Source organism: Pipistrellus kuhlii, unplaced genomic scaffold, assembly GCF_014108245.1.
Source record: "Pipistrellus kuhlii isolate mPipKuh1 unplaced genomic scaffold, mPipKuh1.p scaffold_m20_p_73, whole genome shotgun sequence".
In the NCBI taxonomy this organism is placed as follows: domain Eukaryota; kingdom Metazoa; phylum Chordata; class Mammalia; order Chiroptera; family Vespertilionidae; genus Pipistrellus; species Pipistrellus kuhlii.
In genome coordinates this window covers 809,542-835,152 of record NW_023425577.1, presented here as the reverse complement: position 1 = coordinate 835,152, position 25,611 = coordinate 809,542, and the positions used below count along the sequence as shown (strand labels likewise).

Genomic DNA, 25,611 nt, shown 5'->3' with positions numbered 1-25,611 from the left:
ATAAAGCACCACCAGCCGCCCCTGGTGCTGCCCGTGGACAGGCTGATGGGACTTAGCAGTTCAATCTTCACTGGTTGGCCACCACAGGTGCGCATGGAAGTCCTAATAAACCCATGCCTTTCACAGCCAGTCCTCCGGGTTCTTTCTTTGGAATCTATGAACATGACACTGAAGTTTCCTGGGACCTCGGGCACTTTGTATAACACATGCCCAGTTATCCAGTGTGGAAGTTAGCCAATGACGACAGCCCTGCAAGGCTTTGTGCTTGCCACTCAGTTTAGTCTAAGGCAGGAGGGGGATCTTGAACCCAAGCTGTATATATGGTTCCCCTTTAGTGGCTGTAATTATGGCTGAGAGAATGCACTCCCATGTATCGTTATTACATTCAACCTTTACCTTTCACGTTTAACCTAACCATTCCCCAGGAAAGCTGAGGCTCCCAAGAAATAGTATGCCTGTTATTGCTTAGTTCCTTCCCCCACTCCAATTACTTCCTGAATCTTGTGCTCTCCCATTTATAAAGCTTCCCAGTTCCCTTCAAGAGGACACAGGAGACCAGGTGGAGACCACGGTTTCACAAGAAACTGATCTTTACTCAACAAAGTTCTACACAAGTGGAATCTCACGCCACCTCGGCGCCACTCCCCAGCACAGCACAGTAACGAATGGACAGACCCTGGAGCCCGCAGGAGGAAGAGGGGCAGGGGAAGGAGGGACACAGGGAGACTGTGGATGAGGCCGTCAGGGTCCACAGCCCAGGGCAGGCGAGGTTGAGAAGCTACAACTTCGTTGTGCAAAAATCAACCAAAAATAAATTAAAATTAAATAGTTAAAAAAAAAAATAAGACAATGAACCAGACTCCCACTTCCCTGAAGGCAACTGGAGCCCCTCATCCTGGGTGGAGGAGTTTCTCAACCCAGCAGCCAGCCAATCCAATCCACACACCCCGAGACCCAGCAGAGGATGCTCCACAGAATTGGAATTACCAGGAACTTAAATGGTATTAAATTTTTTTTCTTTTTTCTTTTTTACAAATGGCTTCCAGAGACCTGCTGGATTTTAAAGGGGGAGGGGGAACCAGCTGAGTTTATGGAATGTGCACCAAGTGCCCCTTGGAATAGAGGCAGGGCCTGGCCTGTCTGAGGAGACACAGGACCATGGTGGGGGTGGGGTCCAAGAACCCCATGGGATGGATGGAGCAGGCCCCGAGATGCAGGAATTGTCAGACCCCCAAAGCTCCTAAATGCGCCCCTAAAGGAAAAAGCTGGGGAGGAGAGAGAAGAAAACCTTAGGGGAGCTGCAGGGCTCAGCTTCATTTGTAGCCGACTCGGAATCACATCCCCTCTGGTTCCAGGACATCCCCTCTCGCCGTGACCACATCCCTGGCCAATCCCAGGATTCCTAGAATCACCGCCCCAACCTGGTGGGCTTTCGGGGCCACTGGGAACAGGGATGAACAGGAAGACTCAGGGCCTCACTGCCCCTCCTCCAAGCCCTTGCTTTCCTTTTAGCTGGTAAAGCATAAGCTTTTGTCTCATCAACATCAATTAAATGCCCAGCCCTTATTTTAAAAACTTGGGCCTGGAACTTGAGTGCTCTCAGGAGCAGAGAAATAGATTGCCCTTTAAATGGACCTGCTTATGTAGAGAGGCAGGGGGAGAGGTCAGCAGCTCTGGCCACTGACGCTCTCTTCCAGAAAAAGGCCCCAGCCCAGTGTGTTCATGTCACTGGAGCACAAGGGAGGGAGAAAGGGAGACCTCTGGCCAGCCCTGGCCACACTCAGTGGTCCCCTCTCTATTCTGACTGGGATGAGACAAGGAGAGGGACAGGGTGGCTGCGGCTGCCACAGAGCTGGCAGGAAGTGCGCTGAGCAGGTCCAAAGTGTGTGTGTGCTGACAGGGCAGCCCCAAGGTGACCATCGTCTTATCCTGCCCGGAGTTCCCAGCAAAGGACCCCAACCCACCCAGCCCTCCCCAATCATCATCAATTCTGGTAACACGGCTGAAGCGTCTTAAACTCTAGATGCAGGTTACACGGAAGGCCTCATGGGTTAACTCGGGTTCACTAATTCTACTGTCTCCATGCAGTCAGGGAAATGGTGGGGCAGCTGACCAAGGCTAGCTGGCTGCAGCGCCCACACATGCGTGTAGCCACGTGTGTACGTGTGTGTACGCATCTCTACAGGGACCCCCCCTCCCTGCCTGCTTTCCCCTGCCTCATCCTAAGCTGGATTCAGTCGGCCGTACTGATTCTTCCCTCCCACGTGGCTGGCCCTGTGGGCTGCCTATGGTGACCTTACTTAGAGAAAGGGGCCCTTGCTGCCAAGAAGTCCCACCCCCTCCCATTTGTAGGGTGAGCGTGGACGCCCCACCCACCCGCCCACCACTGGCTGGCCACACCGGCCAGGCATGGCAGGTAGATGCGCAGGGAAGGCATCTGGATTTGGGTCCCACTCACTCCTCCCTAACCCCCCTCGACCAGGGCACAGCAACTTCTGGACGCGGTGTGCTCCCCAGCCACCCCTCTGATGACGACGCAGACAGAAACCTGCGGGGAGAGGAGGAATCAGGGCCTGCGCTCCCTCAGCCCGGGGGGCAGCCCCAGCCCCTGCGTGCAGCCTCCTCACCGGCAGTCTCACTGCTCCTCTAGACCCCGTAGAAGGCAGCCAACCTCTCCTTGAGCAGCGGCGGGAACTGCTCTGAGAACTGCTGCCAGTTTTCCTCCCCAACTTGGTCTTTGAAGCCATGGAGAATCTGTGGAATGGGGGGACACCCAGACCAGAGCAGATGAACTCGGGCTCCCCCCAGAGAGCCTTCCCCCCGCCGCCTCCGGGGACTCCACAGGGCGAAGCAGGAGCCTCACCTTATAAAACATGTCCCGAAGGTCATCCTTAGGGCTCACCCAGGAGGCTACAGCATCGCAGAAGAAAATAAAGTCCTGAAATGTGACGGATCCCATGTGAGGGGCCGCCCGAGCCCAGCCCCAGTGCCTTCCCTCAGAGCCCAGCCGCCCCAACCTGCACGACGCCCCCGGGGTTGACGCCTATCATCATGCAGATGCCTCGGAAGGCCGAGTCCTTCTCCTCATTGTCCCTGATGTTCCTGAGGGATGTGCACCTGTGGGGAAGGTGAGCAGGGGGGAATCAGCTGGCAGGGGTGGGGCAGAAGGGGCATCCACAGGAGCAGTGGGGGGTTGGGAGGGCTGGGGGAGGCCATGTGTCTACGGGGCATGGAGGAAGCAGGGGGTCAGAGGGTGATGGGGTGGGACATGCAGCTGAGGGTGAGCAGGGCAGGGTGGTCACAGGCAAGGGGACGGACTGGGCCTGTCCCACCCACTCTGCCGCCCGGCCCACCACACAGCAGGCCCCACAGATGAGCACACACCACGGCCGGATGAACTGCTGCAGCATGGGTGCCACCTCCTGTGGGCACACGTAGCCCAAGCGGCCGATGGTAATGGCTGGAATGGCAGAGGGACTCGTCAGGCGACCTGCAACCCCGAGTGGCCCCGGGACAGTACTTGGGGGGGGCCTCTGGCACCGGGCACCGAGCCCCGCCCACAGGCCACGGGGGAATAACTCCTGCCAGCCGCCAGGGCCTGGAGCTTGGCCCAGCTTGGGTCTTCCCTGGAGACTTGCCTCACCTCCCAGAACCCCTTCCAGGTCCTTCCAGATGCCTTCCCTGGCTCTTTCCCAAGGCCACTTAACTGCACTCCCAGCCGAGAAGCCCGCCTCGCGGAGGGGAGCGGGGCGGCGGCAGCCCAGGCCTGGCGCCCACCTGTGTTCTCCAGGAGTGTCTTGGGCGTGTTGGGCCGGTTAATGATCTCCACCAGGTTGTTGAGGACCATCTGCACGTAGGGCTGCATCTCTGCCCCTGGGGACCAGGCAGTCAGAGCCACGCACAGCCCGCCCACCCACGCCAACACTCCAGCTGCCTCTGGACACTAGCCAGTCACACCCAGCGCCCGAGCAAACACTTCAGCTGGCTCCTGGGCCAGGACCCATCGCCAGCAGAGGCGGAGCTACACCCTCAACCCCAGGAGCTCCCTGGAGGCACTGATGAACACCTTTGCGGGGAGAGGGGAAGCTCACAGTCTCCCTACCAATCCTAGCCAACTGATTTGGGGTGGGGAGGTGGCAAACTGTCCAATTAGAATAAGACTCCTGTCCTGCCTCTTAACAGAAGCCAATCACAGATGGCATTTCAGCCATTCGGCCCGCCTCAGATGAAAATGCTCAGAGGTACCCTCTTGTCCATGGCCATGGGAGCCTTCCTCAGGAGCACCAGCGCCCTCTCAAGGGGACCTGTCACTCAGAGCCAGGCTCCAGGCCAATGGGGAGGGGCAGGGCCCGCCCACCTGCAGGGCACTCACCCATCTGCATGCAGATCTCGCCAATGGCCCAGGTGGCATTGTTGCAGACGGAGATGAACTCGGGGTTCAGGTTGGTGCCCAGGATGGGCATGAACTCAGCTGGTGGGGGAAAGAGGGGTGCTGAGCAGGAGGACCTGCGGGGTGAGCTCCCGGACCCGGCTGGGCAGGCCCCATCAGACAGTACGAATACATCCCAGTTCGGTCACAGTTCTCCCTAGTCATTGTTCCATCACTGAGGCCAGGGCTGGGTTGTGAGCTGAGGACGAGATGGGGGTCGTACCAATACAGGGCTTGACATGGATGAAGCAGGCTTTGGTGAGGTCTCCGAGGAGGGCGAAGGAGCTCTGCCGAACTTCGGGCATCGAGTCCTGGAGGGTCAGAGCAGGGTCAGTATGGCCTGGCTCCCCTCCCCCCAACCAGCTGGGGTCCCAACTAATCCCTCAGCTCAGGGCAGCCAGGGGAGCAGTCCCGGGAACACAGCCTAACCATCCACTTCCCAGCACCGAGGCTGCGGGGCCGCATGCACCAGGGCTCAGGGGCCTTGTGAACCAGTGCCTGGCTCAGGCAGCGCTGCAGGAGGAAAGGCACATGGAGCTGCTGACACATGGGCTGGGGGCGAGGGTGAAGGGGCTGTGCTTTCACGTTTTCTATTTTCTACTTCTAAAGTTTTCTACATTGTTGCTTTGAAAATGAGTTCTTACTCAGGTCTTAATCAAATCCCTTTTTAAAAGAATTATAAGTTTCTTAACAGGCACCTTTCCCTGATGTCCTTGGGGACTCCGACCCCTCAGGGTGGCCCAGACGGGCTGCTCGGTGTCATGGCTGTGAGAGGTCTGCGGAGGGTGCGCACCCACCTGCATGCACTGGAAGAGCAGGGTCATGATGTTGCTGCGGGCCACCAGCTGCTCCACATGGCCACCCAGGCCCTCGGCCAGGCCGCTGAGCAGGTCCAGTGCCACGATCATGAAGTCCTTATCAGGAGCCTCGTACTGCTCGGGGTGCTGGGTGTACATCTGGGCACAGTGGGGCAGGCAGGAAGGTGAGGGCGGGAGGCCAGGGCGGGAGCAGCCGCGGAGGAGCGGGCGGGCGGGTGCTCACCATGGCCTGGGCCAGTGTCTTCTGCACCAGGGTGACGCAGCGCTGGTACACAGGCTCGCAGTAGGGCAGGAAGCCGCTCTGCAGGGCAGTGGCCACAGACGACAGACACTGGTGGGAGGAAGGCAGGAGAGGTGAGCTCAGGTGGGGCGGGCAGGACTGTGGGAGGAGCCGGAAGCCCACCCACCTCCAGCAGAGGAAAGAGGTCCTTGTCTTCATCCTTGAGCTCGTTCCACTTCTGGATGAGCGGCGGCATCAGCTTCTGGATGTATTCCTGGAAGGGCAGCAGGAAGTTGGGGCTCTCTGGGAACCACCCCAAGCCCCGACTACCCACCGCTGCCCCTTCAGGAGCCTGGCTCAGCCTCCTGTGCAGGCCCCTGAGCTCCCCAGCACAGCACTTACCACACTGTCTCATAACTGTGTGTTTCCCCCACTAGACAGGGAAAGGGCGAGGGCAGGGGCCAGGTCTCTCTGTCTACCTGTCCAGGTCATGGCCATGTCCCTGGCGTGCAACACGGGGTCACCGCCAGGTCCCTGGGAGCCAGAGGTAAACAAGGAATCGGGGAGAGGGAGGTGCTGTGGAGCCTCACCGGCTGGTTGAGATGGTGGCCCACGGAGTCAGCCAGGGTGCCGATGGCATCATAGAGGATGAGCAGGTTCTTATGCTGATACTTGCCAAAGGCAAAGACAAGAGTGTCCAGGATGTAGCTGAGGTAGGGCACCAGCTCTGTGCAGGCCTCCTCCTCCAGGGTGGCAAAGGCACTAGAAGGGAGAACGGGCTCAGTGGGCATCCACAGGCCGGGGCTGGGCCAGAGGCAGGTGGAGCACCCGGGATCAGCCAGTACGAATACGTGAGAAATCAGCGTGTATCAGCGGTAATGAGTGTCATCACTTCCCGGATGGCAACCAGCGGCGCAGGGGGAAGGACTGTGGGGCCAGGGGCCAGGGGTCACCTGCAGGCTGCCTCCTGCACCCTTTTGTTGCCATCCAGGATGCGCTTGAGCAGTTCCGTCATCAGAGGCTTGAGGTGCATGTCTGGCGGCTGGCTGACCACCCAGTGGGCGTAGCGACTCAGCGTCCAGCAGGCAATGGAGCGAACCAGGGCCTTCTTGTCTGACAGGCACTGGATGAGGTGTGGGATCAGCTCAGGGAGGTAGGGTACCATCCCCTGCATACAGCCTGTAAGTCAGCACAGGGACATTCCTGAGTCCAGTTGAGCCCAGCCACACCCACTCAGGGGAGAGGATCAGCCCAACCTGTTAAATGGAGAAACAGAGGCTCAGAGGTTAAATAACTACCGTGTTTCCCCAAAAATAAAACATCCTCCGAAAATAAGACCTAGCACGTGGAAAGATAAGACATCCCCTGAAAATAAGACCGAGCACAACTTTGGGAGAAAAAATTAATATAAGACACTGTCTTATTTTCGGGGAAACAGGGTAGATCAGAACCCTGACCCGGTAGGTCAGTTGGTTAGAGCAGCATCCTAATATGCCAAGGTTATGGGATCCATCTCCCGTCAGAGCACATACAAGAATCAACCAAGGGCCCTGGGCCGTGTGACTCAATGGTTAAGAGTCAGTCCGTGCACCAAAGGTTATAGGTTCGATTCACAATCAAGGGCACATACCGGTACCTGGATTGTAGGTTGAATTCCCAGCCCCGGTTAGGGTGGGTGCAAGAGGCAACCAATTGATGTCTCTCTCACATGGAAATTTCTCTCTCTCCCCTCATCCTCCTTCCCTTCCTTCCACCCTCTATAAAAATCAATGGAAAAATATCCTCAGATGAGGATTAACAACAACAAAAAGAATCAACCAATGGCCGAAACCGGTTTGGCTCAATGGATAGAGCGTCAGCCTGCGGACTGAAAGGTCCCAGGTTCGATTCCAGTCAAGGGCATGTACCTTGGTTGTGGGCACATCCCCAGTAGGGGGTGTGCAAGAGGCAGCTGATCGATGATTCTCTTATTGATGTTTCTAACTCTCATCCCTCTCTCTTCCTCTCTGTAAAAAATCAAATGTGCCCTGACCTTGTGGATCAGAGGTCAACCCTCAACCACTGAGCCAGTGTGACTCAGTGGCAAATAAGTCTTTTAATTAGAGAACATAAATAATAACATACCCCCTAATAATCTAAGACAAGAGACCTGTTTTTACTGGCTTAGTTTCTCCAGTTCTTTTTCATGAATATGTAGAGTACCTAATATGAGGGAACCTCTCCTTAAATAAATTTTGAAAGCTCTCCTAGGTGAAAGCTCCTGAACTTTTTATTTATTTATTTATTTATTTATTTATTAAATATATTTTATTGATTTTGTACAGAGAGGAAGGGAGAGAGATAGAGAGTCAGAAACATCGATGAGAGAGAGTCATCAATCAGCTGCCTTTTGCACATCCCCCACCGGGGACATGCCCGCAACCAAGGTACATGCCCTTGACCGGAATCGAACCTGGGTCCCTTCAGTCCCCAAGCCGACGCTCTATCCATTGAGCCAAATCGGTCCCGGCAGCTCCTGAACTTTTTAATTTTTAAAAATTTTTATTGATTCCAGAGAGGGAGGGGGAGAGAGAGATAGAAACATCAATGATGAGAGAATCACTGATAAGCTGCCTTCTGCGTGTGCCCCCCTGGGGATCCAGCCCACAACCAGGCATGTGCCCTGCACTGGAATCGAACCCGGGACCCTTCAGTCCGCAGGCCAGCGCTCTGTCCACTGAGCCACACCAGTGAGGGCTGAACTTATTGCCTAGGACAGGCCTGGACACTGAGGCGGTCACAGTGGTGCCCGTAACAGACCCGCAAAGCCCTCTGGTTCACTCAAGCTGTACATTCCATCAGGACAGAGGGCGCTCGAGAGCCCATCAGTATCGGTCCCCGGTGTGAAATCTGGAGAAACACCACCCAGCACACTCCTCCTTCTGGCTGGCCAGCCCCGCAGCCAGGGGGCAGGTTGGAGGCTCAGCTGCACCCTGGGTAAGTGGGGAGGTGATGTACATCCCTCTGTACCTTAGCTTCCCCATCTACGAATCCCATCTCATCAGGTCGGACTGAGCCCATAGAACAGGCTGCCTGTCATGGGACTTATTATTGTTGTAGCTATAATTATGCTTAGGACCTCATAGAACTGCCTGTCCATGAGAATTAAGGAGAGGGCTTGCATTTCAGGGTTTGGGGTTCCCTTCAGGTTCATAGGCTGAGGGGAAGATTCAAATCCCAGATCTGTCTGGAGGTGCTGAGCAGGCCTCCGGAGAGAACTCAGGGGTGAAGTCCATTACCACTCCTTACCCCCAGGCAGCTCCGCCTAGGGTCAGAGGTCAGGCAGTCAGGACAGCAAGGGCTCTCACCTTCAGCGATGGCGCCCAGCACCAGGATGCCCGACTCCTTGACCACCCATTCAGGGTGAAAGAGGAGGCCCTTGAGCAGAGGAAGGAGGTGGGGCAATAGTTCCTCCCGGAAGACATTGGCCAAGACATCCAATGCAGCCGCCGAGCACTTTCCTGGGACAGGAAGGGAAATTGGGGGAGCAGGCTCAGGGAAGCCCATCAGGCAGGGCCTCCTCAGCCATACCCCCAGATCAGAGATCACGATTAGGATCAACTTCACGATCTGCTCCAAGTAAGCTTCTCCTCTCCTCCCAGCTCCACCACCCCACCACCCCAGCACGCCACTACCCCTCCTGCCCGGGCCACACACTCAGATTCCAGTCAGATAAAGCATCATCATCGTCGTCATCCTCAGCATCCTCAGAGCCGTCAGGCCGCTCGGCCTCATGGGGCAGTGTCACGGTGCGTGACTTGTGGAAGCGTGGCTTAATGTCCTGCTCGCTGTCGGGGACTGCCTCGTCCTCTTCCACATCTCCCTGTGGGCCAGACAAGCCACTGAGCACCTCCAGAGCCTCAGCCCCAATCCCCCACCGCCCTCACCCACCTGCCTGTGCCCGGTGGTCAGCCCGGCTGACCTTGAGCAGGATAATGTCGATTTCCGAGTACTTCATCCCATTCACCAGGATAGGGATCAACCTGTGGGGAGAAAGGCTATTCACTGGGAGGCAAGGTGCCCTGGGCAAGGAGGAAGCAGAGATACAGATGGGAGTGTCAAGGGCAGACTGTACGGCCCCGCATCCATTCATTTCCCTTAATGGGAGCTACCCCAACAGGCACAGAGCTGACACCACTCCTGGCTCCACAGGAAGGCTCCTGACCCAGACCTGGACGCCTCTGAATACACGGAGAAGCTTAGAACAGTGCCTGACCCCTGGTTCACCTAAGGCAGGGACATGTGGCTCAATCACCAGGAACTCCCCTGGGATGGGGCAGGTGAGGGAAGCAAACAGGCAAGGCAGCCAGCGCCATCAGCTGGTGCCCATGTACCTTGGGATTGGAAACTTTGGTTAGTCTTCGCTGACTTGGGGATAGGTGAGTGATCCGAGCTGACCCTAGGAGTTTTGCTGGAGAGAGTGGTCAAGAGGGAATTCTTTTTTCAGAGGTTCCTAAGCTGTAAAGCTGTAGAAGGCCACAGCCAGGAGGGAAGGTCATGCCTGAGAACAAAGCCAATGGAGAGGAAGTAGATCTGAGACTAGACAGATGCCTTTCACATCCTTTGAGCACCGGGACCCAACCAGGCCTAAAGCCTCTCTTGATTTCTCATTTATTCCGCCTATAACTTACCTAACCTTTAAGTCACTAAAGCTACATTCATATCACTTGCAAAATATATGCAGGCACCCAGCCAGTGTCGCTCAGTGGTTAAGCATCAACCTATTAACCAGGAGGTCACAGGTCCATTCCTGATCAGGGCACATCCATGTGTGTGGGCTGGATCCCAAATAGGGGACAAGCAGGAGGCAGCCAATCAATGATTCGCTTTCATCATTGATACTTCTCTCTCTCTCTCCCTCTCCCTTCCCCTCTGAAATCAACAGAAACCAAACAAAAAACGTGTGCAGGTATAGAAAGTAAACTGAAACAGGAGGGGTGGAGGTGGGGGTGGGACACTACACAGGAGAGACACTCACTGAACCAGATGGGAGGCCAGGACGTCCTTGCAGATGGGCTGTTCGGCCAGCGTCAGCCAGAACTCACAGGCCTCAAGGGCCACATTCTCATCGTGGTCCTGGGTCCTCTGCAGCATGTACTGGGGGAGTGGGGTGAGAAAAGCTGAAGGCCCGCCTAGCTAGGGGTGATACCCGCTGTGCCCCAGCTCCACAGCGCCCACCAGGCTGGCCTCGGTGTGCACACCTGGATGATGCTGTGCATGTGGGGGATGAGCCTGTCGATTCGCACTTCCAGCAGCATCACCAGGGCGCGGCACACGTTCTTCCGCACCTCAGGGTCATCGTCCACCGCCAGGGCAAACAGGTGCTGCGGGGAAGGTAGGGTCAGCCGCAGCTGGGAGCCTGGCCCTCACCCTGCTCACCCCAGCCCGGCAGCCCACCTCAATGAAAGTGTCAATGTTGTCCATCAGCGCCTGGGCCCGGTCCATGATGAACTGGTTCACACAGGCGATGGCATGGGACCTGGCAGGGAGTGGGTATGTGGTCATCCCCGCCCTGCCTACGCCAGGCCCCCTGCAGAGCCCTGGGGAGGCGCACCCACCGGATCTTGGGGCTGCAGTGCTTGAAGAACTGCAGGAACTTGGGGATCATGATGTTGAGGGGCCTGTTGAGGGCATCGCTGTCCAGGAGCTCGGACGAGTCTTCACAGATCTTCTGCAGGGCTCCAAAGGCTCCCTGAATGGCGAGGAACATACATGGATGCAGGTCTAGGTCCCGGTTCCCACTGGGGTGAGGGGTGGGGGGGCCGGCATGGCCTGTGGCCTACCTCACACGTGTTGTAATCCTCCGAGTTGAGCAGGTTGCACAGCTGGGGCAGCAGCTCAGGCCACATCTGCAGCTCACCCTTGGAAGCGATGGTGGTGATGAGAATGCCTGGGCGGCCAGGAAAGGACGCTGCCTCAGGCTGGGTGCGGGTGGGCTTGCTCGGCACCCGTTCTCCCTGCCACTCTTAGGGTGCTCTCCCTGGGAGCCCCCCTCACACCTTTAGAGAGCCTCTGAGCCTTACTGTGAATCAGCTCTGTTCTAGGTCTTGGGATGCAGCACAGAACTAAACACAAAGTCCCTGCCCACAGGAGCTGACTGTCTAGTGAGAGAGGCTGCAAGGTCAACATAAACATGCAAAGAAACCTGGGAGGCTACATGCCAAGCGCTAAAGGGGGAAATAAAGGAGAGAAGATGGCTAGCAAGTGCTGAGGACAAGGGTAGCAACTTAAAACTGGGTGTCCAGCCGAAACCAGTTTGGCTCAGTGGACAGAGCATTAGTCTGTGGACTGAAGGGTCCCAGGTTCGATTCTGTAAAGGGCATGTACCTTGGTTGCGGGCGTATCCCCAGTGGGGGGGTGCGCAGGAGGCAACTGATCAATGTTTCTCTCCCATCGATATTTCTAACTCTCTATTCCTCTCCCTTCCTCTCTATAAAAAAAAAAAAAAAAAAAAGCCAAAACCAGTTTTGCCTCAGTGGATAGAGCATTGGCCTGCAGACTGAAAGGTCCCGGGTTCCATTCTGGTCAAGGGCATGTACCTTGGTTGCGGGCACATCCCCAGTAGGGAGTGTGCAGGTGGCAGCTGATCGATGTTTCTCTCTCATCGATGTTTCTACTCTCTGTCCCTCTCCCTTCCTAGCTGTAAAAAATCAATAAAATATATTTTAAAAAAAACAAACAAACAAAAAAACTGGGTGTCCAGAGCCTCCTCCAAGTGACATCTTGATATCTGAGCAAAGTCCTGAAGGAAATGAGGGAGAAGCATCCAGGTCCCTGGGTAAAGAGCATCCCAGGCAGAGAATGGCAGGTGCAAAGGCCTGGAGGCAGGGAAAGGCCTGGGGGCAGGGGCATGCCTGGAGATTACAGACAGATAAGGAACCACAGGGCCTGAGCAGGAGGTGAGGGCAGGGAGGGGCAGGGAGCAGGTGCAACAGGGCCACATGGCTTCCTGAGAGCTTGTACTGCTCACTAGAAACCCGCGTACAACCTGCAGTAGGCATCTGAATGAAGTATGAAGGCAGTACAGGAGTTTGGCAGCTGGGCTGAGTGTGGGTGATGTCAGTGCAGAGATAATATTTACAGCCAGGAGGTGGCAGTGTTTCCTAGAGGAAGCTGCTGGGAGTGCCAGCACTCCAGATGACCCTGGCTTACAGCTCTGCCGAGGTACACTGTGTGCAGTCCCAGTCCCAGTCCCATCCCTGTCTGTGTGACGTTGGCCACATCACCTAACCTTTCTGTGCCCCAATGAGGACAAAGACCACCAGCCTACTAGGGCTTTTGGGAAACTTCAGTGACTTAAATCAACTATTCAGAGCAGAGCCTGACACCCAGAATGCACTTGGTAAATTCAGATCCTTCTGCCGACATACATGAAGGTTTATTATTGGGGCTATGGATCTCTCAACAAAAGCAAGGGCTGATCTTGTGGTAGACCTCAGCATCTATCTCAAATTTAACACTATTTTCCTGTCTTTATCTCATTTTAAGACTACCTTCCCTTAGCACATGTCTTTTCACTTAAAATAGTTACATACCATATAACACCCTTCTAAAAGCAAGTTTTAAGAGTTGACAAAGATTTTAAAGAAACAAAAATGTAAGTCAACTACATTTGTCAACTAACCTCAATAAAACTGGGGAGAAATGTAAGTCAGTGACAAATAGTAGGGATGTATTTATCAACAGTAAAAAGGCTTGAGATAAAGCCTTTTATCTGAAGGAAAATTGTGGTCTTCCTTCTGTTAACTCCCTCAGGCAGCCTTCTAGGAATCAGGAGTCTGCAAGCAAAGCTAATCGTTAATGATAGGAAGCTCTGATTTTAATCTGCTAAGCCCTCATGACCTTACACAAAATTCTCCACCTTGGATGACTGCCTCTGAAGCAAGAATGGCTATTTCAGGAAGGAGTGGTTCAGAGCACGGACCTGCAATGGTCACCTCTGAGCTCTGTTACTTACCAGACAAGTCCCTTAACCTCTCTGTGCCTCAGTTTCCTCATCTGCAAAATGGCAACAGTGATAGTTCTACCGTCCATGAATCAATAGCCTTAACATTTTGAGATGCTTCTTGGCTGAGAGCATCACAGACTGACTCCTGCTACCCCCCATCCCCTTACCTATGGTGGCTCGGATGAGGGACGAGGCGTCTCCGATGTTGTTGAGACACTCCTGTTTGATGAAGTCCGCCACGGGCGGCGGGAAGCTCTGGTAATGCGCCTTCACATTGTTCTTGAGGATGAGGCCGCTGAGAGAGCGAGTAGGCTCATCTGGGGGATGAGAGCTGCAGCTCAGGGACCACAGGGGAGAGAGTAGGGGTCTAGCCTGCACGGAGGGGCATCCAGGGCATCATACCTTCGGACTTGAGTCTGGTCAGGACGAAGATCAGGTAGTTGTTGAAGTCGGGAAACTGGTTCAGTTGTTTGAGTTTCTGTCAGGTTGTTAAGGAACTTGGGAGATGAGGGCCTTCCCAGGGTGGGGTCCCCTTACATTATTTTTGGAAAGATTCCAAAAATCGGGACTTTTTTTAAAATGCCAAGGGACGCAGGAAAAATTGTTAGAAATCAGGACTGTCCCGCCAAAAGAGGGACGATCTGGTCACCTTAATTACAACTATGTAGCTGACAGAGCCTCTGACTTCTGGGACCAGGCAGCCATTTGTCAATCCCCAGGCCTAGAACAACGCAGTATTTCAGGCATGTCAAGTTCATCCTGGAGGTGAGGGAGCATCCCTGAGCTCCCCACCATGCTTATGGCCAGAGCAGGAAAGGATTAGCAGACCTGGCTGTGTGTGAAGATGGCAGCTGCTACGCAGCTCTGCTTACTAGCAATCCAATGTTGTCTGCTTAAAAAAAAAAAAAAAAAAAGAAAGAAAAAAGAAGAAGGAGGAGGAATCCGAGATCCAACCCCTGGCCAGTGTGGCTCAGAAGTGAGAGCACTGCCTGGCAGGTTTGGCTCAGTGGATAGAATCGGCCTGTGGAGAAGGGTCGGGTTCAGTTCCTATCAATGGCACATGCCTGGGTTCCAGGCTTGATCCACACTAGGAGGCATGCAGCAGGCAGCCAACCAATGATTTTTCTCATCACTAATGCTTCTCTCTCTCTCTGTGAAATCAATAAAAACATGTTAAGAAAAGAAGAGTGTGTTGGCCAGCACACAGACAGGTTTGATTCCCAGTCAAGGGCACACACATGGGTTGCAAGGTTCGATCCCTACCCTGGTGAGGGAGGCAGCCAATCAACCTCTTCCTCAGCCTCCTCCCTTCCCTCCTTTCACTCTCTCCAAAAATGAATGGAAAAATACCCACAGGTCAGTATTAACAACAACAGCAAAAAGGGAAACTTGCCAATGGTTTAAGTATTTTAGTTTATAGGCCCGGCAGGCATGGCTCAGTGGTTGAGTGTTGACCTATAAACCAGGTCACAGTTTGATTCCCAGTCAGGGCATATGCCTGGGTTATAGGCTCTCCCCAGTGGGGGATGTGCAGGAGGTAGGTGATCAATGATTCTCTCTCATCATTGATGTTTCTCTCTCCCTTCCTCTCTGAAATCAACAAAAAAATATTTTTTTTTCAAATTTAACTTCTTTTTTTATTTATTTTTTTAAAATATATTTTATTGATTTTTTACAGAGAAGGGAGAGAGATAGAGAGCTAGAAACATCGATGAGAGAGAATCATCGATCAGCTGCCTCTTGCACACCCCCCACCGGGGATGTGCCCACAACCAATGTACATGCCCTTGACAGGAATCGAACCTGGGACCTTTCAGTCCGCAGACCGACGCTCTACCACTGAGCCAAACCAGTTTCAGCTAACTTCTTTTTTAAATATATTTTATTGACTTTTTACAGAGAGGAAGAGAGAGAGATAGAGAGCTAGAAACATCGATGAGAGAGAATCATCGATCAGGTGCCTCTTGCACACCCCCCACCGGGGATGTGCCCGCAACCAATGTACATGCCCTTGACCGGAATTAAACCCGGGACCTTTTAGTCTGCAGGCCAACGCTCTATCCACTGAGCCAAACGGGTTTCGGCTCAAGTTTAACTTTTTAAAAAAGTATTTTAAACAACCAATCGAAACAAAAATTTTAATCATAAACCTAAACAAAAGTTGAATCCCAACTAGAGGTGTGTCATCCCCCCAACCCCAGAGTCACATTTCTTCTGGAAATGGGACCCAAAAATTCTAACCCTTAATTCTCTGCCAAGGCCAGCAGAAAGTCTGGGGACTAGGATGGGGCCCATCCCCTGCGGCCTTCAGGGGATGCAGAGATGTCTGCCCAGTTCCCCCAGGCCCAGAAGGAAGGATACATCCTGCACGATTCGCTGCGTGGCTGTATTGGGTGACTGCGAGTCTTTAAGCAGCTGTAGGACCTGCTGCAGACCCTGCTCGTCTGGCTGCCAGTCCATGGTGCAAGGCAAGCTGCGGGGACAGGGGATAGGGTCAGGGCTGGCCACCGGAGCTGTGTGACACCGGACTGGGACCCGAAGGGTTGGCAGCAGAAGTGTAATCAGAAGATGCTGCTGCCATCGCTTCTCGGCCTTTTGGCTAAGATCAAGTGTAGAAGATGCTGCTGCCAATACAGTCAACCTAAGTGTGTGTGTGTGTCTGACAGACAGAACCTTGGGGGCAGGGGGCAGCGGATGCTGCTGCCCCCAATGCAGGCCCTTAAGTTTGGAGGGTCCAGCCACTTCTCCAACCAGGTATCCTGCCCCAGACCTCCATAACCTCCGGCCCCGTGGTCTCCCCAGTGCAAGCAGAGCTCCCTTCTCCCGAAATTGAGACCTCAAGCTCCGCCACATCCTGACGCCTCCTCTGCTGAGGTCTGGTCCCTGAGCCTCCCTGGGTGCACCATCCCCAGGCGCTCCGATACTCACGATCCCTGCCGCCTCCCCTAATCCAAGCTCAGCCGGATACCAGACTCCCGTTTCAGGCCTAGAAGGACCTGCGATTCCCCTTAACCAGGCCCGCTTGCCTCTCCGAAAGAGAGCCAGTCAAGTATGCCCACCCTGCGACAGAAGCAGGCAGGTTCCTGTCCCTTTCCCCCAGTCGAGTCTGGCCAAGCCTTTCCCCCATTCCCGCCCTCCGCCCCAGTCAGCAGTATCTCCTGCCGACGGATCTCTGCGGCTTCCCCCAATCAAGTTTGGACAAGCCCCCACACCATCTCGAGCCGGAAACCCCCTTGGTCGGTCGGATCCCCGCGGATTCCCCCCACTTAGGCCTGGCCGAACAACCCCCGGGGCACTACCCGCAACGGATCCTAGAGACGCCTGGTAGTCAGACCCAGAAAAGCCCTCCAGGCCGAAGTCTGACGACACGCCCGCTCCCCCGTATCAGAGCCCAAAAAGAGCCCCCAGCTTTTCCATGCGGCCTCTCCCAACCAGACCCAACCAAGCCCCACCGAAAGAGCACCCCCACCCCGCACACACCCGATCCTCGCGGCGTCCCCCAATCAGAGGATCTCCAGCCCGACCCTAGGCGCCCCACTGGCCGGATTCTCGGCACCGAGAGCGCACCGGGCTCCGAGGCCCCACCCCCTGAGCCCGGCTCGGTTTCCCCCTCCCCCCACAACCCGTTCCTGCTGCCTCGAGAATCGGGCCCACCCCGAGGACCCCAAGGTTCGCGGCCTCTACGGGTCAGGCGCGGGGCTGACGCCCGGGCAGCACGCGGCGCAGGCACAGACCCTGACGCGGGTCAGCAGCGGCTGGAGCCGAGCAGGTCCGGTTCCGGGTGAGGCCCACTTACCCGGCCCGAGGCAGCGGCGGCGGCGCCTTGTGCTGTGGCTTCTCGTGAGACTCGCGCGGAAGGAGGGAACCAAAGCGAGGGAATTAAAAAAAAAAAAAAAAAAAAAAAAAAAAGAACCACACACTCGTACATACACAATCGCAGCCCTACATGAGCCGCGGCGGCTCCCGTAAGCCGTTCAAATCGGCCCAACCAAGCCAATCGGGAGGAGCAGCTGTCGCACGTGGCCTGGCACCCGGGAGACCCAGGCCCCGCCGAGCCGGGTCACGTGACCAAAGATCGAGCGCCTCTCTGGGCCTCTCTGGCCGGCCGGTCCTCCCATCGTCTCGTTCTCCTCAGCGGCTCTCACGTGGACGCTCCGGCTAAGTTTGGTGGAACCCGGGGACCTTGGCTGTGTGGTAGGCACCGGGGCCGCTCCGCCAGAGCCAGCTGCTGTGCCTGTCACCCCCTCCTCTAAGAATGTAACTGTGCCTCCCTCTCCCCATCCACAGGGTGCTTGGTAGGAGGACAATGTGCTCAAGTTGAGAGTAGACTAGAGAGGGAACAGCCGGGGGTGGACTTTATACCCCGGGCGGGGGGGGCCAGAGCGGGGGGGGGGGGGGGGAAGAAAGCCAGACAAAGGGAGTGCCGGAGACAGGCTGAGTTCCCTTAGACGCCTCTGCTACTCTGCTACATTATATACTCCCCAGATTAAATTACAGTGTAACAGTTTTTACAGGGATATGAAAAAAATAAGGATATAAAAATTTTAACGAATAAATTAATAAAATAAACACTGGCTTGGGGAAGCAGCCTGGGCTCCCACCCCAGCGGGCTAAGCTGGACCGATACCCGGCTGAGAGACACGTGCGAGGAGCCGCTGTCTACGCGTGCTCAGTGGCCTCCCACAGCGCCGGCAAGTTTCTGGAACTGCGATTCCCTCCCGGCACCCGCGGCTGGTGGCTCCAGCTGAGACTCAACACCTGGGGGTCTGTGGAGCCCTGGAGATGGGCATTAAACAGAAGAGTGAGGTTGAGGGGCTGGCACGGTGGGTATAGGTTACCGGAGAGAATACGACCGGTGGAATTTTCTGCTCGGGGTTGGGGATTGCCCCAGAAAAAGGGTCAGGTGGGGAGCGAGTTAAGAGATGCAGGAATTTTGTTAGGGTTTCACCTCCTTTTTAACACGTAGTTTCCAGAGACTCTGCACAAGCCTCGGGGGAGAGGGGATTGGGGCAGAATAAAGTGGCCCCTGCTACCTGTATGGTCCGCAGTACTGGTAAGTTTCCTCTCCCCAACTGGTGGATTTGGGTGCTGAACTGGGACTACCCACCCCATTTCTTAAGCACCTACTACAGTCAGGCAGTTTCTAAGTGTAATTCTCACCACAGCCATGTGCATGACAAACTTACTTCATCTAGCAGCTCTAGGGCAAAAAGACACTCAAGGAGCGGATGTCCAACCATGAATCTGAGATGGCAAACGCCTATCACTTTACAATAGCCTCTCTGCCTGTGCATCTCATCAGAGCCAGCATTTAAAGATCAGCATTTCGCCAAAACCGGTTTGGCTCAGTGGATAAAGCGTCAGCCTGCAGACTTAAGGGTCCCAGGTTTGATTCCGGTCAAGGGCATGTACCTTGGTTGCAGACACATCCCCAGTGGGGAGTGTGCAGGAGGCAGCTGATCGATGTTTCTCTCTCATCGATGTTTCTAGCTCTCTACCTCTCTCCCTTCCTCTCTGTAAAAAAATCAATAAAATATATTAAAAATAAAAATAAAGGTCAGCATTTCTCAAACACGACCACCAGACACAAGCCAGTTGCTTCACCCAGGAAAGCAATGACAGCTGCTGGAAACGTCAGGGTTATCATTGACTACACGAACATTAGAACCTGACTCTAGAGATGGTTCTGCATTTTACACCTATTTTATTGATGAAAAACCTGAACCACAGAAAGGCTGTGACTTACCCAAGATCAAACAGCTAACAGGCATCAGAGTAGTTTGAAGCCAAACTATTTGACTCACCATAACCTGCAATTTTATTGTCCTCCCCCTTCAGACTTTCCCCAGGTCAGAGCTGGTGAGCACCGGTAAGGGAGGTGCCAGGACTCCATCAGCTTCTCCTGCCGCTGGACACTTGGGAATAGAGCTGCTGCAGAGGCGACCTACTTCTCCCACGTGTTTCTTTTTAAAGATCCAACCAATGCCCATGGCTGTAGGGGTGGCTCCATGGGCTATGTCCCCTCCCTGCTCTAGTCACACCTAGGTCAGCTCAGCATCCCAAAGTAGGAAGGAAATCAGTGTGTCAATGTAAAAAATAAACCAGCCCCACATGGTTTGGCTCAGGGGATAGAGTGTTGGCCTGTAGACTGAAGGGTCTGGGTTCGGTTTTGGTCAAGGGCATGTAGCTCAATTGCAGGCTCCTTCCCAGACCAGGCCCTGATCAGTCACCTACAGGAGGCACTCACTTCATGTCCCCCTCCCACTCTACAAATCAATGGCAAAATATCCTTAGGTGAGGATTATAAACAAAATAAAAAATGACTTTACTGTGTGTTAGCAGAAAATGAGAGAGGGCATGTCTCCTGGTCCAAGTTTGCTTGCTCCCTTCAAGTCAGGGGTGGTTTCAGCTTGAGTTTTTGTACCTGCATTCCTTCCACCTGGAATACTTCTGAAGACTCCACGGTCAGTCCCACCTTCTTCAGAACTCGGGACAAATGCCGCCACCTCGGGGAGGCAGGCCACCCATGACCTACTTGAAATCGCCATCTCTGCCACTCTTATCAGTCCCCCTTTCATATCCCACCCCAAATGTGTTACTATCTGATGTGTCCTATGTTTGTTTCTCATCAGTTTTCCCCAACTAGAATGTTAGCTCCACTAGGACAGGGACTTTTGTCTGTTCTGGTGCTCCACCTCAACTCCCACAGGCTGGATTCTGGCAGTCTGAAGCCAGCAAGTGCCACCTCTGCCCTCTCCCAGGAAAGACCACAGCTATGTCCTTCCTCCCTCTGCCTCACAGTGACCACCATGATCCTCCAAGTCCTGGTCTTCCCCTGATGGAAGGGTTACGGGAACCTGGCCATGGATAGATAGACTGGAGTGCTGAGCTGCTCAGTATCTGGGCCATGTTGGGGAACCCCAGGTCTGTGAGGTTTGAAGGCAAGGGCATCATAAAAATCACCCACCAGTATTAACAAAGGGGCCAGCAGGCATTAGAGGGGCACTGGGGAAATAAGACTTCCTTTAGGACACCCTGTCCCCTAACATGTCAATAGTCATGCCTGCAAGATGGGACAAACAAGCCCATGTGCTCCTTTACTCTGTACTCCTTTTCCTGATCATATATACACCCGGGCGGGGTCTCCTGTTAATATAAAACAGTGTTACTCCTTGGCTCAAAACCCCCCAAGGCTTCTTCTCACTAAGAATGAAGCCCCAAGTTTCCACCCTCACACACAAGGCTCTCTATGTAATCCACTTACCTTTCTCACTCACCTGGCTTGTCATATGGGCCTCTTCAAAGCTCCCCATAAGGGCCAGGCACTCTCTGGCCTGTCTCTACACTCTTTACTGGCTGATCCCTCCACCTAGAACTCACTTCCTCCCTCGCTCAGGTCCCTGATCAGATGTCAATGAAAATAGACACCCTCCCCCAGCCTCTACCCGTAGGTCACAGGCACCTCCCCAAATGGCTCCCCCTTTTTGTCTGTTTCCTCCCATGAGGGCAGGGCAAGCATCATCTGCTCTGTCCATTGCTGTGGCCCCAGCCCAGGCCCAGAATAGGTCCTCAATGTCTGCTGAGTAACAGCTTTGGCCCAGCCATATGGGACTGGACATCAGGAGCACTGTGGGGGATACAGTCAGGGCTGGGGGGAAAGGGGTCTAGGGAAGCGTCCAGGCCCACTGACGGGGCTTACCCCCATCCTCCCCAGACCCCAAAGTCCCTCTTGCCAGGCTAGACCCAGACTCTGTAACGTGTAGCAGGGGAAGGAGCAAAGAAGGCAAACCAAGCACACAGCTCCGGCACTAAGTCAAGTTCTTTACTTCCCAGAAGTGATGGCTAGGGGAAGGGGAAGGAGAGGGTGAGAAAAGGAAGACAGAGAGAGCCAGAGAGCCAGGAGGTGGGGCAGGGGACAGTAAACCACTGTTCTATGAAGTCTTACGAGGCAAGTGCTCAGGTAAAAAAGAGTCCGGAGGGTCTCCCGCGGCTGCGGGAAGCATCTTGGTTTCCTTCTGTGTTTAAGTCCCTGGGGGGAGGGCTGCCGCCGCCGCTGCTGCCACATTAAATAGTTATGTACATCGCAGAGTCCCAGGCAGACGGGAAGGGGGTCATTTCACCAGGGGCCGAGTTTTATCGTCATCGCCGCACTGGTGGGCTTTGTACTTTTTCACTTCTGCCATGTACTTGGCCCACGCATCACCTTTACTTGTTAATACCTGTGGGGAGGGGGCAGGGGCACACAGGAGTTGGGAAGGGGACACCAGGGAGGCCAGGAACGGGTCAGGACTGTCCTGAGACAGCTGACCCACCCCAGCGTCACCACCCAGAGGTCCTGGATTTGAGGTAGAGACATTCAGAGTCAAACGTTATCTGGAGACCTTGTTGAAAGCCCTCCTCCCCCACCCAGCACCCCCACATCCAAGGTCCAGATGCTAGATAGGGAGGGACAGGGCTGGTTAGCCAGGGCTGAGGCTGTTAAGGAAAGGCCGCATGGGTCGCCCCCAAACCCGGCCTGCTCACCTCATCCTCCGTCTTCTGCTTCTTGGCTACTATTCCCGTCTTGAGGGCTAGTTTGTTCCCGCCTCTGCGCTTGCCCACCTGGGTGAAGGGACAGAAGACTGCAACGGTTACAGGAGTCGGGCCCGCCCTTGGCGGCGCTGAGGCCCACTACACCTTCCTAGCCCGGCCCGGTGGCCCGTCCTGACGCCGCGCCCAGCTCCGCCAGCCGGCCAACCTGCGCAGCAATCAGAAAGGAGCACACGCGACTCTTAGCGCCTGTCCTGGGCCCCCAGGATGCCATCCCAGGGGGCGAGAAGAACCCCCACCCCAGTGGGGACAGGCTCTGTCCTCACTCTCCATGCTGAAGCCTCACCCTCCCCTAGCAGTGACCGCGCAGGCAACAACAGCTCCTTTCATTAAGCACTCACTGCATGCCAAGCCCTGTGCCATGTATCACCTCCTGTCACTTTCACAGTTACCGCCACACCAATTTTATACACAAGGACACACTTTGGAGAAGGAGAGGCCTGTACCCTTGGTCATGTTGGCAGCAAACAATGGGACCGACTTAGGGTCCAGCGGGTCCAAGCCACACAGCAGCATCCTAACCACCAAGCAACACTGCCTCCCCTGAACCTCATCCTGCCCGGCCTCTTTGAGGGTGCTCTGAACCAGCCCCTCAATGAATGAATGCAAAGGCAGGGACTGCTCCTCCCACTCAGCTCCCGCAATTCTCACACCAACCCAGCTCCTGACATTTCCCCTTCCTCAAACAGAAGCCTCACTCCGGACTCTTGTCCTGGTCCTCCATCTTCTCCCATTGACGGATACTCCCTGTGCCCCAGACAGCAACATGCTTGAAAGCCATTATCCTATCTCTCCGCCCATCAGCCAGGCATTAAGTGACCTGCATAGCTGGGACTAGTCTCACACCCATGTGGGGTGGATGAAGAAACTTGACCCCCAGTCCGTTATTCTCAAGTGTTGGTATTTTTTCCCCACACCATAGGGATTTGATCTCAACACCGGAGACAAAGCAAGCTCAGAATGAACCATCAATAGAGATGCCATTTAATTAACCCAAAGTTTCTTCATCTCGCACTAACGACTTTTGGAGCTGGGTCATTCTTTGCTGGGGAATTTGGAGTGAGGGTTCAAGGACGGGGTCTGAACAAGGTTGAGAAACATCCCTGTCCCTGGTCTCGACTCAGATGTCAGCAGCTCCCTCTGCCCCAGTTCTGACACCAAAAATGTCTCCACACTTCCCTAAATAGGAAGATCATCTCCAATTGAGGGCTAAGCATGGCTGGGTCACTCATTGGTTAGGGTTTGATCTTGGGTCAGGGCACATACAAGAATCAACCAATGAATGCATAAATAAGTGGAACAAATCACTGTCTGTCTAACTCTCTCCTTTCCTAATTTAAAAAAACATCTTTTTTTATTTTTTATTTTAAAAAGTAAAAAGAGAACAACTGGTTTAGCCCTTCCTATCGGACAAGCCCCTTGATGCTTTTCCCGGATGGCCTCATTGAATTCTCATCACATCAGAAGAGATGTCCATTTTCCAAACACAAACAATAAAGGCAGGTCATCGCAGACGCTCCAGGAAGGCAGCGATCTTGTCTGTCATGTTCCAACACCTAGCACAATGCCCATCACGAGGTAAGGTGCTCAATAAACGGACACTGGGCGAATGAAACTCGGGGAAACTAAGCAAATTTCCTAAGGTCACACAGTAAGGGTTTGAGTTTCTATTCCACACATCTTAGGCTCCAGATCTGCATTTGCTCCCTTTCCGAGTAGTGGGAGATGGTCCTGGTATCCACAGTTATGGCACCCCTCGAAGAGGAATCCTGGTCTCCTGGTCTCCCCGCTCCCGGCTCCCGGTTCTCACGGGCAGTCTACGGGGAAGCTCTACCTTCGCCCCCAAACCTCTCTCGTGGGGAATCCGGGTTCCCCATCTTCAGCGAGAGACCTGGATGTAACCCTCCTCCTCGGGGCCGATTCCCTTTCTCGGGCCCGATTCCCCCAGCCGAGGCAGGCCCTGGCGCCCTCCCCCGCCCCCGCGGCTCCTTACGAAGCTGAGCGTGGGGCCCGGGCCGCCCTTCCTCTTCGGATCCCCGGGACCCCCGGCGGCGGCGGAGGCCGGCTGATCGGGTCGCGGCGGGCCCGGAGGCGGCTCCTCCTGCCGCTGCCGCTGCTCCTCCTCCATCTTCCGCTTGAACAGTTCGAGGAAGCTGCCGTCGTTGGCGAACAAGTTCACGCCGCCCGACACCGGGCCCGACATCTCCTCGTCCCCGCTCTCGGGCGATGTCCCCGGCCCCGACTCAGCCCATCGGCTCCCGCCGCCGCTGCCCGCCGCGGGGCCCGGTGCCTCCCGGCCTGGAGGCTCCGCCCGTCTCCCTCGGGCAGCCATTTTGTCGCCAGGTGCCGCGCGAAGGATCCCGGGAAGGCCGCTCCGGCCCGCGCTCGGCGCCGGGCTAGTCGGGTCCCCGCAGTGCATGCCGGGAAGAGCGGTCTGGCCTTAAAGGCGTCAGCGGCGGGGGCGGAACCTGGGGGGCGGAGTGGAGGAGGGGTAAGAACTGGCCGGCGGGCTTGTACGTTCAGGCTGGGGCGGGTGTTTCAGAGTCATGGTTGTAGCCGGCTCTCAGGAATGAGGTTTCCGCTTGAGACTGAGGGGTATAGCTTTCCGTGGCTAGAATCCCCTTCTTGGCTCCAGAGATCATCTCAGGAGAGGGATCCCTTTTGAGGCTGGGTGCTCAACTGACACCTTGGAACATAGGCCCCTATCTAAGTCTAGAGAGCATATCTAGCCTGGAAATCCGGGACTAGAAATGAGGTTGTGCTGGGTTGATTACCTGTCCCTGGGATAGAGCTCCCATCTCAGAATCACGGTATAATTTGGGATTTCTAAACGGGAGTCCTTATTATCAAGAATGTCTGCCAAGACCTGGCCAGTGTGGCTCAGATGGTTGAGCGTAGTCCCGTCCCCGGAAAGGTTGTTAGGTCCATTCCCGTCAGGGCCCATACCCGGATTGCGGGGCTGGAGCCTCCGGTAGGTAGGGGGCTTGCAGGAGGCAAGCCATCGATGTTTCTTCCCCTCTCTCTCTCTAAAAACCAATAAAAATATTGTTAAATGTTTTAAAATGAATTTTAGAGAAAAAGCGAGAGAGAAAAAACATCGATATGATCAGCTGCCTCCAGCTCTATCCAACCAGGGATAGAGCCCGTTACCTGGGCATGTGCCCTGACTGGGAATGGAACCGGCGACCTTTTAGTACATGGAACGAGTCTCAACCAACTGAACCACACCGGCCGGAGGAATAAAATATCTTAAACACACACACACACGTGTCTGCCAAGGACAGCTTGTATTCCTATCCATTGCCAAGATCCAACAGGTTTAGGAATTCGCTAAACTGGGGTCTCTCTCCCCTCCCATGGGGAGCAAACTGCAAAAAGGTTTTCGGGAATAGGAAACACAAGGGGCGCAGTTGCACACGTGTGATCCCTGCTCTGATCTGCCCAGCATGGGGGTTCTGGGGGCACTGGGCGAGGATCTGCGGACCTGGCACACAACTGGAGGGCTTCTCTCTCTAACCTAGGGGTGTCGAACTCAATCAGAGAAGGGGCCAAAATCTAAAATCCAGCC

At 54.8% G+C, this 25,611-nt stretch overlaps 2 protein-coding genes and 1 non-coding gene across 11 annotated transcripts; all 3 read right to left on the bottom strand.

The window, feature by feature from the left end:
* Nucleotides 1-572: 572 nt before the first annotated feature.
* Nucleotides 573-17,766, bottom strand: TNPO2 (transportin 2). 7 transcript variants are annotated; one of them, XM_036422879.2, is made up of 25 exons: nucleotides 17,385-17,766; nucleotides 15,816-15,927; nucleotides 13,857-13,932; nucleotides 13,622-13,771; nucleotides 11,290-11,396; nucleotides 11,065-11,198; nucleotides 10,904-10,985; nucleotides 10,708-10,830; nucleotides 10,485-10,603; nucleotides 9,429-9,489; nucleotides 9,164-9,329; nucleotides 8,815-8,967; nucleotides 6,421-6,646; nucleotides 6,058-6,229; nucleotides 5,655-5,741; nucleotides 5,471-5,578; nucleotides 5,227-5,385; nucleotides 4,653-4,740; nucleotides 4,373-4,471; nucleotides 3,778-3,873; nucleotides 3,385-3,490; nucleotides 3,018-3,117; nucleotides 2,864-2,938; nucleotides 2,628-2,754; nucleotides 573-2,548 (listed from the first exon to the last, which is right to left on the bottom strand). In XM_036422879.2, the coding sequence occupies exons 2-24, from the start codon at nucleotides 15,912-15,914 to the stop codon at nucleotides 2,647-2,649; spliced, it is 2,694 nt and encodes an 897-aa protein (XP_036278772.1). In that variant the 5' UTR covers nucleotides 15,915-15,927; nucleotides 17,385-17,766; the 3' UTR covers nucleotides 573-2,548; nucleotides 2,628-2,646. The 7 variants fall into 7 exon arrangements, with proteins under 7 accessions (XP_036278772.1, XP_036278770.1, XP_036278773.1 ...); XM_036422877.2 differs by having other exon boundaries at nucleotides 17,251-17,423; XM_036422880.2 differs by having other exon boundaries at nucleotides 3,385-3,460; nucleotides 17,251-17,423.
* Nucleotides 6,297-6,365, bottom strand: LOC118710410. Its single transcript, XR_004985403.1, has one exon. It is a non-coding gene; the product is annotated as a small nucleolar RNA SNORD41 (small nucleolar RNA).
* A 3,489-nt stretch (nucleotides 17,767-21,255) lies between the features above and the next one.
* TRIR (telomerase RNA component interacting RNase) lies at nucleotides 21,256-24,468 on the bottom strand. 3 transcript variants are annotated; one of them, XM_036422786.2, is made up of 3 exons: nucleotides 24,037-24,456; nucleotides 21,978-22,055; nucleotides 21,256-21,673 (listed from the first exon to the last, which is right to left on the bottom strand). In XM_036422786.2, the coding sequence occupies exons 1-3, from the start codon at nucleotides 24,373-24,375 to the stop codon at nucleotides 21,566-21,568; spliced, it is 525 nt and encodes a 174-aa protein (XP_036278679.1). In that variant the 5' UTR covers nucleotides 24,376-24,456; the 3' UTR covers nucleotides 21,256-21,565. The 3 variants fall into 3 exon arrangements, with proteins under 3 accessions (XP_036278679.1, XP_045432023.1, XP_045432022.1); XM_045576067.1 differs by lacking the exon at nucleotides 21,256-21,673 and having other exon boundaries at nucleotides 21,979-22,055; nucleotides 24,060-24,468; XM_045576066.1 differs by lacking the exon at nucleotides 21,256-21,673 and having other exon boundaries at nucleotides 22,036-22,191; nucleotides 24,037-24,465.
* Nucleotides 24,469-25,611: the final 1,143 nt, after the last annotated feature.

Coding starts and splice junctions, on each gene's coding strand:
- TNPO2 (XM_036422885.2), bottom strand. CDS start 15,914: ATGGACTGGCAGCCAGACGAGCAGGGTCTGCAGCAGGTCCTACAGCTG. Junction 9,490..10,484: donor CTGGCCTCCCATCTGGTTCA/GTGAGTGTCTCT, acceptor TTCTCCCCACAG/GTTGATCCCTATCCTGGTGA. Junction 4,472..4,652: donor CCATGTCAAGCCCTGTATTG/GTACGACCCCCA, acceptor TTCCCCCACCAG/CTGAGTTCATGCCCATCCTG.
- TRIR (XM_036422786.2), bottom strand. CDS start 24,375: ATGGCTGCCCGAGGGAGACGGGCGGAGCCTCCAGGCCGGGAGGCACCG. Junction 22,056..24,036: donor CGGGCCCCACGCTCAGCTTC/GTAAGGAGCCGC, acceptor CCCTTCACCCAG/GTGGGCAAGCGCAGAGGCGG. Junction 21,674..21,977: donor AGCAGAAGACGGAGGATGAG/GTGAGCAGGCCG, acceptor CCCTCCCCACAG/GTATTAACAAGTAAAGGTGA.